Here is a 13,915-nt window from a genome sequence, read left to right as displayed (position 1 = left end):
ACACATTAAGGTAATTAAACACCCATTTTCAGCTTGAGCACAGTTTTGCAGTATCTATACTCAAATTCATATTTGTCAATTTCCATTTTCTTTTACAGTTTTAAACTTCAGTGATACCATTTTTATTTGACAGCTTTGTTTACTCGTTACTAAGACAGAGATTTTAGACAATTAATTTATATACCAAGGCTTTAAATGAGTTCACACTGTTAAATATGAGGTTCTGAGGTCTTACGTGCAGCAGTGTGTAGTTGGGGTTGCATTCAGTCTATTTCCCCTAACACCGCACATGATTGGAAAAAATGTCCAATATAACAATGAGTGAAAAAGTACAAAAACTGAACATAGATTAATGCTTCATAACTTTGCCTTTGCTTCTTTCCTCTCCCATTAATCACCTCACAACCTCTCAGATTTATCGGGTGTTCCTGTGTTTAGCTCAGCTGGTAGAGCACCCACCCCATGTGTTGAGGCTATAGTCCTATAGTCCTATAGTCCTCACTGCAGGCGGCCCCGGTTCGAATCCCGCATCGAGCGGTCTTATCCTGCGTATCATTCCCCCCTCTCTACCTCCCATTTCCTGTCTCTCTCTCAACTGTCCTGTCCATTAAAGGCAAAAAAGCCCCCACAAATAAAATGTATGTCAAACTAGCTCCACTCCAGCTATAATAATAACATGGTGTGAATAATATTCATATATAGAATCATATATGTATAGCCTATATCATATGATGATTAGGGAAAAAAAAGAAAAACAAAAGAAAAATTGTCCTCCATGATTTCACATATATAACTTTACAGCTGCACATGACTGTTTACTGGAAGATGTACTAATGTATTTATTTAATTATTCTTATTCCACAATTTCTCTTAGTTTCAACAGGCATATTTGTCATCTCTCTTGAATAAACTCTGCAACTGACTAAGAGCTTTTTGTGGCTTGTTTGCCTGTCGTTACACAGACATAAGCCTGTTCGATGAGCTGGAAAGCCTGGGAGATGCAGATGAGCTGCTTGAGGCCCTGGGGAATTCTTGTTATGTGAGTAACTCTATGAGAGTTATGCAAATTGTCAACTGAAATGTTGTTTAAAGTGAAAGAGAAAGAACACAATTTGAAAACAAAAGCAATCTGCTTGTTAACAGTGGTGCTGAGCTGCTGGTGCAACATAATAGTATATCATTATGTAAGGAGAGGCCATACCATGTATAGGTGTCAGGTATTAACAAGAGTTTTATTGACTGGTTTGGGTTTTCTGCAGACTGTATTTGACACATCAGCAGTTTCCTGTACACCTGCTGTAGCAGAAACACCTTAAACAAAAGGATAATATAACTATATGTCTACTGCTTGCACTGTTTCAAATTTGTGTGCTGATGACGTTTGCTGATTAAAAACCATGTGTTTGAATTCTCAGGCCAGTGTAGGTCCAGGTCTGGACTTTGATATTGACATACCCCCATGGAACGAAGTGGACACAAGCAGCACTTGCACAGGTACAACAACAACACAGGCTGATATCTCTGGCAAACATGGTTATCACATTTCAACATGAAATGACAGAAATCTCAGCAGAACTTAAAGAGAAACCAGTGTTCATTTGTACAATGTAATCCACGTTTGCTTTTGCACAGTGTGGTAAGTTTATTGCCAGCATGTTTTTGAAGTCTCCCATCAGTCAAAACATTGGCTGTTGTAGTGGTGCAATGTTTCTTTATATGGTATCATTTGAAAATCATTTATTTGCATGGTTACTTTCTGATTTTAAATATTAATCAGCGGGTGTAGTTTATTGATTAGATCCACAGTTGCAGGACACTGGCATTTCCTGAATTAGAAAAAGGGTATATAAAGGCTGTTTTGTCTTAAATTAATGTGCGATAGTAAATCACACTGTCCCATGCTGATTAGCTACACTTTTGTCTGTGCCTTTGTCCTTGTGTATCCAGATGGTGAGGTGAGCGTGGACTCTCTGTCACCTGCCCACACTCTGGGCTCTGTCCCCTCTCCTGCCTCTGAGGAAGCGCTCTCTCCTTATTCCATACAAGTAAGTCACTGTCTTCAACTCTTTGTCCTTCTCAGGTTTTTGGGGGGATTTGACTCGCATTTCCAATGCAAATTTTACCTTTGTTCTTGGTCGTGAGTATTTACATATGCACCCATCTCGGTGCATGGTTGGAAATAATAAAATCTTCATCCAGATGGTGTCCAAAAACTGACAGATGCTCTCTGCTTTTGGATAGACACACACATACGCACACTTGAGACACTTATTAACAAAAGCCTTAAACACCTTGTCAAACTAATAATTTGCTGTCACTGTGAGCTGTGCCCCGCCCCCTCGTTAGATAAAAGGTGCTGACAACTTCAGCCAAATTAGCATAATTTAGCAGACAGATGTTTTCACAGCGTGTCAAAACAAGGACAAGGGTTACATTTTTGTCTGGCCCCAACACAATCTGCACGTATTTGTCCGCTCACCTTGTTTTTATTCAAGGACACATTTGTTTACTAGAGTCTTTGAATATTTACACTTAAGGACACTTGGTTCATATTTGACCGGATGTGTCTGAAGTACATGCATTACAGAAGGGCTTCTTAATGGCTGGTCTGTTTAGCAGCAGGAGTAAAGAATAGGTATCACTGTGCGACTACAGGCTCTAGATACAAAAACTAAGTCTTCTCTGCCTCCCTGTCCAGGATGAAGCCCTGTCGCCACAGTCGCAGCCCTCTCCCGTTTCAGTCTGCTCCGAGTCCAGTGGCTTTTCTGAAATCTCTTCCCCGGTTAAGACGGCTCCAAAGAGGACCAATCAGACCACACGAGGTGAGGCAGCATCCACCGCCACACATCTGCTCTGTCAGCTGTCATCTATATTTGTTCTCTTTGTTCAAAAACCTGGGGAAATTCTGCACCACAGTCTGGGTTTGCAGGATTACAGGATTAGGAAAACAAACAGAGATAAAAGTGTGCTTTCATCTGAAAATCAGTGGGTGTATTTGTTGAAAACATGACATCTTAAAAAATTCCTTGTAAAGTGTAAATTAGAATTTCTTCACTGGAGCTCAGAATCAGCCTGTCTTTGTATGAACGTAAATTCTGTTTTCTTATCTCACTCCTTCCATCCCAATCCCATGACATGCATCCACACATGCCAGCCAAACCAGCTCAGCCAATCAAGAGGCCAATTCAGATCGGCCCTAAAGTTTCCATCCAGCCCAAGCCGCTCATTACAGCTGTGCCGTTGGCCCCTGCAGCAGCTCCCCTGCAGGCCAAGACCATCATCATCCAGCCCCTGCAGACCACTGTGCTGCCTGTGGTCAAATCGTCTCCGGTCAGCATCCAGCCAGCGCCCCCTCCAGGTCAGAGCGCAAAATGCATTACATGAAAATACATTGCCTCACATTACAGTACAATCACTTGCCTGAAATCGTTGCACTTCACTGTATGATGTTTTTTCCCCATCATATTTGATCAATTTGCATAGTAGTGTTTGTTGTTTGTAATGAATGTGGTTGGTGTTCTTGCTTAGATCAGTTATTTTCTTGGCCAGCAGAGGGCGCTTTAGTCCAAGTTTTCACACATTGGTGAATTCATTTCATACCAAAATATTCCCCTTGATGGTCAAATAACAATAGTTAAACAGTCATTAAGATGATATATGTTAATTATCTTTGTAACTAAAACATTTGGACAACAACAATTTGGACTTGAAACTCCAACTTTGACAATCAGCCATTATAAATGTACATACACAAACATTTTGTTACAGCTCACATGTAAACTGAAGGACCAAAGTCCATAAATAGACCTTGTTCCTTCAGCTGCTGTGTGGTTTGTGCATTGAAGTCATTATTGCTCTTGTTTTGTGATCCAGACCTCCTGGTTTACCAATCGGGTGCTCTGTGTGTGTGTTATTTTTGTGCATGCATGCATGTGTGTGTGTGTGTGTGTGTTACATCAACAGCACCAAAGCCAATGTAAATACTTATGTCATTGCCTTGGACCCTTGTGGGTGGAGTATCTGACCTCTCTCGACTTGAATTTGAACTTGGCACTTCTGTCTGTCTGGTAATGGCCAAGTTGGCTGATGGCTAAGGTCATGACATCCTAATTTGGGACCTCAGATAGAAGTCAAGTCTGCAGAGAGCACTGCATCACAGTGAAAGAAGGAAGTTAGAGATATTTACCGATATACTACAGTTGTGTACAGAATATTCAAAGAACAAACAGGCAGACTGGTTCCCAAGGCTTTAAAATTTCCCTTAACTTTCAGCTTCTTGAATTGCTTTTACAGATGGTGAAGTTAGGCACAAGGCAGAGTGCTGGCACCATGCACGTTCATTAGCAGGGCCGGCTAACACTTCTGCACTATTAGCACTGACAGGTTGTTTAGTGAGAGAGATGAAGGTTGTTGGGTTGGTTTTGAGGAATGGCTCCTGGCACAGCCACACTGGGAGGGGTGGGCTGAATTGCGGGAGACTCCCGCAGTTTTTGCTGTTTTTTTGTCTTTTGAGACCATAATGCATTAAATGTGGTTGCACATGCATGTCTATGTGTGTTCATGCACATAAAATTTCACGCAGCTTTTGGTTAGGAATGTTAGAGTTAAAAGACCACAGGTCAAGATGGTAAACACATCCTCTCCACCTGTACTTTAAAAGCATAGAGCCCCATTAAAGACAAGAGGTTAATGTAGGTCACAGTAGGTGAGGGGCTACAAGGAACTGGACTGTACCATCTGCCAGAGGAGGTCATTTAAACAGGAAACAGCCTGTATAAAATACGAGCATGAACGTTTTTGTCATGAAGAAGGAAAAATGTGTCAACAGAACATGTACACATACAACTGCACAAACTGACACCCACATATAATCACAGCAAGTGTTAATCAATATTGATTATACAGTAGAGATATGACAGAGTATAGCTAAACCCTGTAATTGAAGAGTGCCTGTGTATTGTGTCTCTTTCTCTCAGGTCGTCCTATAGTGCTGTCTCAGGCAAGCCAAGTGCTGCAGATCCAGACAGCACAGACCATCACCGGCAATGTGGTCACCATGCCAACACTCACCCAGGACAGGCCCGTCCCCGTTGCTGCTCCATCTGTGGTGTCTGTCGCACTCCGTACCCCTTCCTCAGATGATGATGTGAGTCACTTGTGTTTTTTAAATTATTAACATAATTTTTTAGAGGAAAAGTTAAAGACAAATACAAAATAGAAAGTCGGTTATATCCTCATTGTCCACTTTGTCCTGATTGGTTGATGGTAGCTGCCGACCAAACAACACACTTAACAAACACTGCTTGTATATTGATACAAATACAAATTTGATCTCAAATGGCTATGAGTCTGGGTCAGTTTGGTGCAACACTTTAGTGAGACTGTTTACTTTATGGTTACAAAATGTTGTGAAATCCAGACAGTGAGATTAAAGACAGTTTATGTGAAGTAAAGTTGCGTCATGGACATCTGATTACCCAAACAAACTGTCAACCAGTGTTTGACAAAGATGTCAAACTTTCTAGCAGCACACATACCACCACCACACCAACACAGTGATAGGTGTGCTCCTCTTTCTCTCCCTTTATTTGTCGCTGACCAATCTGTTGAATTTTTGGTTCATAAACAAACCTGACAATTTGCCACCAAACTAAATTTGTGTACTAAATGTATTACACAGAGCATTCTCATTGGAATAAATAGCGCCTTCAGTAGTTGTGTTTTTGTATGCATGGACATGCAAAGACTTGCCCATAGGCACTTGCATGCAGCTGCATGCTAATAACAAGCTACATGGGCGTGCATGTACTTGCCCACTTTGTAACTATGATGGCGTGGTTGCCATGTTCACACATGAGCTGGATCTTATCCAACATAAACGCTCTCACGTTAACTATTTTTAGTATTTATTTTGATTTCACAAGCCATTAAGTTTCATTTCTGGCACTAAAATGAAAATAAAATGCTGAAGTAAAAAGTTTATACCCTTTTTTTTTATTATTGTTGATGAATGTATTTTTCCACATTGAGGGAAAAATCATTACATTGTATGGACCATGTCAACCTGAGACAAACATGTGTTGTGTCGAAAGTGAACAAATAGCAGACCAAAGTGAATGATTCACTCAGCAATTGAAAGACAGCTCCTCATAACTTGGTAAGAAAAACAGCGACGTGTGCAGATGATGTCATTCTAGGTTTTAAACATGCAAAAAGAAAAACAAGATGTTTGTTGTAAGTTAGGTTTTCTTTTATTTGTTATGACCCTTAGAAAAGAAGCTTCTTCTACTGACCAGCTGCTTTTGATAAAAAAAAAAACAATCTTATCACATGTCATCTTTTTTAATGTTTATAATTGCTAACAGAGTGAATCCTGAACACAATCACGGAGCAACAAACACCCGATAGATGATTATTGGCCTCGGCATTGTTTGCACCTGTGGGATTTATTGGAAAGATAGACATGTTACGCAATTTCAGTTCAGACAGTGTGAACAGTGTCACAGCAGGACATCACTCTCCGTGTGGATGACAGATCCCGTTGTGTGTTGCATTCAGGGGTGATGTCAGGACAGCTGCAGTGGACAGAATAAACTCACAAAAACTTGCATACTGAACACACACACAGTCACACACACACACACACACCCAAACACAGTCTCCTGACCTTCAGTCGCTCTCCTCACACATTCATTTCTTGTAGGTCTGCATAATGACAGCACAGGGCGGTACAGAGCTTTCAGGGAATTGTATAAGGTGCTATTAAATGCAGCAGGGACTGCCACAGAGATTTAAAAGTTAAAAAAGAAAACTCAATTATAGTATATTTTGTTTATGGTTAAAACTTGTGGTCTTTCAATAAAAGCTCCCATCTTTTGTGCGCACTGCTCTTATTGTGGGTGGGAGAGTCTGTCATATTCTTTTAAAGGCTTGAGGTTGGTTTGTTCTTCTGATTTCCTTCTCTTTGTTGCTTGAGTAAACTGGAAATGCCTCTTCTTCTTGTCTGAGCTGTCAGCCTCCGCGAAGCAGGCAGGGAGATGTCGTGACTTTCGGCAACTTCTGTGTTGTTTCAGGCTTCGGTCTCCAGCGCAACCGTTCCTGATGGCTTGCTCTTGTCTGACCTTTTAGTGAGTTGAGAAACATGTTCTCCCTTTCACTTCTGTTTGTCTTGGTCTTTTTCTGGGGGGTGGAGCAGGACTTCCACATTCACAGTGTTTCCTGTTTGCCATCTTAACTCATGCTGGTGTGGCAGCGAGGCTGCAAGGAGGCATCATTTGGATTTTTTTAATTATGGAGAACCAGATGTGTCACATTTGTGTCACATAAATCATCTGTAGTTATTTCTGTGATGACAGGGGGTGGGTGGGTGGGTGGGGCAGAAAATGGATCCAGCGTTCAGCTATTATCTTATAGGTCACTGTGTGGCCCTGATGCATTACTCATGAACCCCCAAAAACATTAGTCAAAATGCTCTGTTTTACAAATATGCTTAATTTATCTCGACATTAATGATGTTTTCCATCTGGCTTTTTTTTTAATGATTAACCTCAAATGAAATTTCACAAGTGGTTGTTGTTTTATGAATGGTAATGGTTGACCTCTGGCTGTAAAAACAGTCACCTCTTCAGAAGGGCTCAGAGGAACTTGTCCAATTATCATGGGCACAATTAAAGCAGAACAATGCAGGATTTCGGCTGTAATTATTGTGGCTCAGAGTGACTGTGATGGTAGAGTGACCTATTATGAGGTGAATGGGGTCTAGGCCAATGCGCTCACCCCCCCCACTGGCTGAAAACCGCACTTGCAAGATCAGTCCTCCGTCTCGGTGTATCTCATCAATGGATAGAACTATCGCGAGAAACTGCCTTACGGCAGTACGAGATAAGAACGCAGATGACGTCATGCATGTCATGAATCGTGATTGGTTTGAGTTCGGAAAGTCGGAGGAAACCATGGAAACATGTTTGTACTGATGAAGTTCGGCTTGTGGCTAACACGGAGCTAATGCTAACAGACACACACACACCATGGATCTTTTATAAGATAATGTAATACATCATGACACACACACACACGCCTTCGCGTTTTGGAACCTTTATTCATGTGTGTGTGTATGTCTGTGTCTTTGTGTCTTTGTCTGTGTGTGGCCGTATTAGCGTTAGCTCCGTGTTAGCATTAGCTCCCTGTTAGCGTTAGCTCCCTGTTAGCGTTAGCTCCGTGTTAGCATTAGCTCCGTGCTTAGCAAACACCGCTCTCTACCTTCAGCAGTAAACACAAGCACGTGTAGGGAGGGGGTGGAGGAGGTGGGGCGGCGAGTTTTTTTTTTACGACAGTGACATGTGCCTCCCAGAACTGTGGGGGAGCCCCAGAGAGGGAAAAAAGAGAAACCAACGAAGGAGCGAGCTATTTCCGGCCAAGTTGCATAGTTCTGCTTTAAGTCTGGAGGAGCTCTTTTTGTGCCAGACCTCGAGAGAAACGTCAAGGAATTCCAAATCCCAGAGGCCAAAACAAATATGTCTCTGAGCCACTTGTAAAGCAAACCAAGTCAATAAAGTTTACAATAGGTGATAAAGGGGCAGGGACTGTTCACATTAATTGTGAGAGGGTATAGTAGACTGCAGAGCAGTGAGAGGATGGTATAGTTAGTGGATCCTAAAGGACAAATAAAGGATTTTTTTTCAGGTAAAATATATACATTTTAGAAAACAGGAACCAGTTGTGCAGTGAATCAAACGGACCTCGGAGTTGTTTCCGCGGCCCACAGACAAGCTCTTGAGCCGTGTCATGCTGTGTATGTCTCCCACAGCTGTGTTCACTTTATAACCTCACTGTGGTTTAGCTGCTGCACAGTGGTGCACTTGGTCAGCGGGGGGATGTGTAAAATGGCTGTTAAAGATGGCCTGCTTGTGCCAGGTGTTGCTGCGTGCTGTATGTACAGTATATCTGTGTGTGTGTGTGTGTGTGTGTGTGTGTCATTGGTTACTCATGGTAATGTATTTCGGCCTATAGTTAGCCCATATAAGCCTGGGTGTTAAACGGCTGCTAACGATTACATGCTCCAGACAGGTGTTGTGCAGGACCAAGCTTTTTGCGACAGCTGTAAACAGCCATCAGGGATCGTGCCACTGTAAAGTAATGGGCTCCTACACAGCCGGAGATTTACCTTTGTCTGTGTGTGTGTGTGTCTGTGTGTGTGTTAGACTGAAAAACAGCCCACTCTGGAATTGCAGGCCTCAACAAATCGTCCCATTAGTTGGAATGAGAGAGATTTACTGGAGGGGGACCCCGGGAAGGCATGCTGTGAATTTGGTTATAGAAGGGTCTCACACATTGAGCTAAGAAGTTGATGCTTTTATTCCTTTCATTTTGTTTTACCACAGTGTGTTTTCAAATTAGAGTTCACAGTTGAGTCAGAGGAAAATAATAGTCACCTTGAAGTATTTCCTGGACTGCCACAAGTGAGGTTGATTAGAAACATTACAGCTATCTGAAAGGTTACATCAGACTGTTCTGGGTTCTTCTCTGAATTTTCACTTTTATTTCTCATGATCCAACACAAATACAGAAACAGATTTCTCATAGCTGCCAGGGGCGTAACAGCATTACATCTTATTGTTGTTCACCCATTTGAATTGCAATTCAATTGGTTGAAAATATGTTGAATATTTTAGCTCAAAGGATTTTGAGTTCATGTTTTTGTCACCACATCTGCTCATGTTTTCATGTGTAAAGCCTGGTTTTGTGGATACTAAACTTTCACCAAGTTTGAGTTTTATGCTTATGGGCAGTGCAAGGCAAGAAGGTAATCCCCTCTTTCTGAATATAATAGGAATTTTATTAATTCTTTCATCTAAAAAACTTTTCTTTTTTTTTTTTTACATGTGAATACTGTATCACGGTGTAAATAAATAAAAAAAAACCTCAGGCTCTGTATTTGTAACATATCTATAAAACTTATAGTCAGTATTATAATTTCTCAGATGCAGACTGTATTGAATTGAGTACCTAAAAATGAAAAGTCTAAGAAAGAATCAAATCTCACAGGTTGACAGTTATTCCACCTGTGGAGCGGATGCCTCAGGTCTTGGTGCTTTATGACCTACAGTAAAAAAATTGGGTGACATTTTCACCCCGACTTGTTAAACGAAAGTCCTTCCCCTTCGAGGAGCTAACCCTTTGGATGCTGAATAGAAAAGAAGGAAAGAGTAAACCCTCGGCAGATCCTGCTGCTTTCACTACTCGGAAGCAGATCAGCAGAGATTCTTCCTCTCAGCAACACCCTGCAACACAATCATCAAATAACACATTAACACCCAGGGCTGCTCATCGTGCCAACAGCTGTCTGCAGCTGGGCACCATGCAGTTCTATAGGAGCAGCTGGGCTGATGTGCCGTCCTAATGGGCATCTTAGTGATTTCTGTTTTCTCACTGACTTTTCCCACCAACTGTTCAGTACTTTTTGAGTTATACGCAGAATTAGAGTTAGCCTCCTCCCACCCATTCACTTGGCTTTTATTGAGAAATGCCACACGTTTCCCTCCTCAGCCTCATTGTGGTGCCGATGTGAAGTCCCCCTCGCTCTCCACTCCCTGGTAACTGCTTACTTGCTGCGTTCCCAGGCTCAGGCTAGTGGCACAGCTCCCAGATCTCGGCTGGGAGACAGAGGGGTTTCTCAGGAGACAGAACACAAATACAGGGATCCAAATAACTTAATCACCAGCGGGGCTATTAGGCCCAGGATCTTAGAGGCTTACCCCAGGGAGGGTGTTTGTGTTTGGAGAAGGGCAGCGAAGGGGTAGCTGGGGACTGCGTGGACAATGAAGGTGTCCAGGTGATCACAGCGATCGGTTGTGTTAATTTGCGACAGGTCGTGTCGAGATGTGCCGTTTGTGTTAGCGTGCAGCACTGTGATCTCACGTCTCAGCTCACTGACCTCTGGTGGAAATTAATCCCACTGCTTGTGCTCTCTGGAAGCAAACTTCAAACTGCTCTTATTTATTTATATAATCGTTAATTTGTTTATTTTCACGTTTATATTTTAACATTTTTTGGTTTAGACAGAGATGATTTGAAAGGAAGCCTTACATAGACACATCCAGGGAATCTAAACAGAAAAAAATACCATCTGTTTATTTGCAGTTCAACTTGAGCATGTAAGTCTAATTATAGCAATTAAAGCTGACTATAGTGGGCCTTTTTTTTTTTTTAAAGATCCAGTCCCATAGCATACTGCCCCAGTGTTTACGTGTTTCCAACGTGAACCCATTTCTCAAAGAGTGACACTCTCCGTAAACACATCCCTCTTCACATATAGAACAGAGGTATTGCATGAGACCTCTTGACCTCCCGGAGGATGTGAGTGTAAATATTTTCAAGCAGAAGCTTGATCGTATGCACTTAAAGGCTCCTCAGAGCGATGTTAAAGCCATGATTTGTTGCAGAGGTGTCATTAACCTCACGACACATCTTGAACATGTCTATTTATTATTCTGTCACCGTAGTAAACTGGGGCATCAGCAGCCGGGGAGTTCTCCTGGTGAGAATAACAACGTCACCCCTGGCTTTTATGTCACGCTTCCCTTCCTTTCTTCCATTTACTTTCTCACTAGGCCATCTGTCTTTTTATAGGTTGTTTCTCTCTCATGCAAGCGTCCCCATCGCAGACGTCTCATTTCTTCTTTTACTTCTTGTTTTAAGGAGTTCGTTCAGGGCACTACATCCTGAGTAGGCATGACATGGTGATGTTACAGCCCTTGTATGGAATCAGCAGCATATGTAACTAACATACCTTAGATTGACTGTAATGTGTTGTTTCACATGCCACATGTGCACATGTCAATTTTTCCTAACGATCCTCATGACTCTAAATAGATGCTTTCACAGAGAGATTGTGTTCACATGAGTGAAAAGCAGTTTTAACCAAATTCTCTGGAGTGCATAGATAAACATTATGTCACAGCATAGTGAGAGGAACCTGTGATCTATGGCCCAACAGGTGGCTCAGTCATTTCACTGCTTTCTCACAATAACCGCCCCCTTTCCTGTTTGGATAGGTGTCCAGTGGATGAAAGATGAAATGGACGTCTTGACATGAGCAATAACCTTTGCAAAATGCTATTCTTGTTTCTGTCTCCCTCTCCCCTCCAGTCGAAGCTGTCCCAGAGGCAGCAGCGCATGATAAAGAACCGCGAGTCAGCATCCCTATCGCGGAAGAAGAAGAAAGAGTATCTGCTCTCGCTGGAGGCTCGCCTGCAAGTGGCGTTGTCTGAGAATGAGGTGCTCAAGTGTGAGAATGGCAACCTCAAGAGACAGCTGGAGGGCCTGCTGACTGAGGTGAGAAGCTAGGAGCTACAGCTTTGCAAACTCTTCCACACAGTCTACACTTGTGCACAGACAAGGCTGCCTGTGCGCGGTCAAAACACTTCAAGGCTTAAAAGTGCATCCATTATACCTGTGAGTTGTATTTTCTGGTTTAATCTGGTTCCTTCATCTTCCCTGCAGAACGGAGTACTCAAAACAACAGCACCCAAGAGGAGAGCCGTGTGTCTCATGGCGGTTTTGGTGTTCCTGGTGCTTAATGTTGGACCAACGAGGTGAGCCATGTGACGGTGAATGTCTGCGTTGCCTTTGAGTGCCACAACACAATCACTAGATTTAATCCAGTTCAAACCAACAGAAGATGATTTGAAGGCGAGCACTGTGGCTCTAATTGTGAAAGCACAAGTATTTGATTACTGGAGGAAAACAAATGGGAAGCCCCCATGACTCATTGTGGGGAAACACGCCTCACATTGCACAAAAAAGTTAATTGAAAACATTGCAGAACGTTTCCCATTGAGGCAATATGTTCGTTTTATCATCAGAACCTACTTCATCCATAACACTGTTGACACGGTTATTAGCATGTTGGCCCTGAACATATAAGTTGACAAATAATGCTCCATTTCTTTTTCCCGCCAACTTGCTTGTTAATGTTATTATTATTGTTAAAGAAATAAAATTGATGTGTACTTTGTTCCCTTTGGTACAATCCATAATAGTGTAGCAGTAATGCACATGTACAAGTCCACACTCCGCACTGTCTGACCGAGAGTGATGCAACTGTTAAAACAACCCACAATTAATAGCTCATCCCTGTCATATTGCTCATGTGTGTATACTGCAGTCCTCTGATGTTGCTGCCAGAGTTTAGAGGACTTGGTGACTAATGAATGAATAAATCTGGAAACAACCTGCTGAGATGTGGGGTGGAGTTGTAAACATTTACCACCTCCAAATGCAGGAAGAAAACAATTTCAGGCTACAAAAGGAGTTTAAAACTAAACTAAAGACAGTTTTTCTTATCTCAGCTTGAAATATTACCAATCTTGACAAATTAAGATGAGTTATATAAAACTACACTGGGGAGGGAGAGCTCGAGTCCACCCAGCTAGCAGATGGAGGGATTGTGTAAGGCCTGACAGTCCACCTCTAACTGTAACCACTGATTCTCTGTTCTCATGTTGTAAAAATGTTTGTTTTCTCCTGCGAGTAAGTTTCTCTGCAAGGACGCACACATCTACTTGTTGGACTTGATAACAAGAGTGCACTCTGTGCTGGGAACGAGCTCTTTCAGTTATTTTCTAGAGCTGAAACATAAAAAAAGGACCCATGAATGAGTTGGTTTTGTGACCAGAGCGGAAATCACAGTAGCTAAACTATGTGTGTGTGTGTGTGTGTGTGTCAGTACCTGTGATCACATCCTTGTGTTTTGTGTTCAGGCTCTCCTTTGGAATGTAAAATATGTCCGCTTTTGAGGTCAGATCCTTTTGAAATGAAAATGCCACCCAGCGCAGTAGTGCTGTTGAAAGAGACTGTGTGTGTTTTTGCTTGTGTGTGTACCGCGGCGTGCTTTGGGTTGCAGTCTAGATCAGAG

At 42.2% G+C, this 13,915-nt stretch overlaps 1 protein-coding gene across 1 annotated transcript in view; it reads left to right on the top strand.

Annotated features, from left to right (window-relative positions):
• atf6 (activating transcription factor 6) overlaps positions 1–13,915 on the top strand; it is a 32,248-nt gene that overhangs the window by 810 nt on the left and 17,523 nt on the right. The window contains exons 2-9 of the mRNA XM_083970014.1: positions 963–1,039; positions 1,416–1,494; positions 1,948–2,045; positions 2,699–2,822; positions 3,155–3,358; positions 4,977–5,146; positions 12,148–12,333; positions 12,502–12,593. Of these exons, the coding sequence (XP_083826140.1) occupies positions 963–1,039; positions 1,416–1,494; positions 1,948–2,045; positions 2,699–2,822; positions 3,155–3,358; positions 4,977–5,146; positions 12,148–12,333; positions 12,502–12,593 (1,030 nt within the window). The remainder of the gene's footprint in view (positions 1–962; positions 1,040–1,415; positions 1,495–1,947; positions 2,046–2,698; positions 2,823–3,154; positions 3,359–4,976; positions 5,147–12,147; positions 12,334–12,501; positions 12,594–13,915) is intronic.

This window comes from Trachurus trachurus (assembly GCF_905171665.1).
Source record: "Trachurus trachurus genome assembly, chromosome: 4".
NCBI lineage: Eukaryota > Metazoa > Chordata > Actinopteri > Carangiformes > Carangidae > Trachurus > Trachurus trachurus.
Note: the sequence above shows the minus strand (reverse complement) of the source record. Positions and strands in the feature narration are given on the sequence as shown.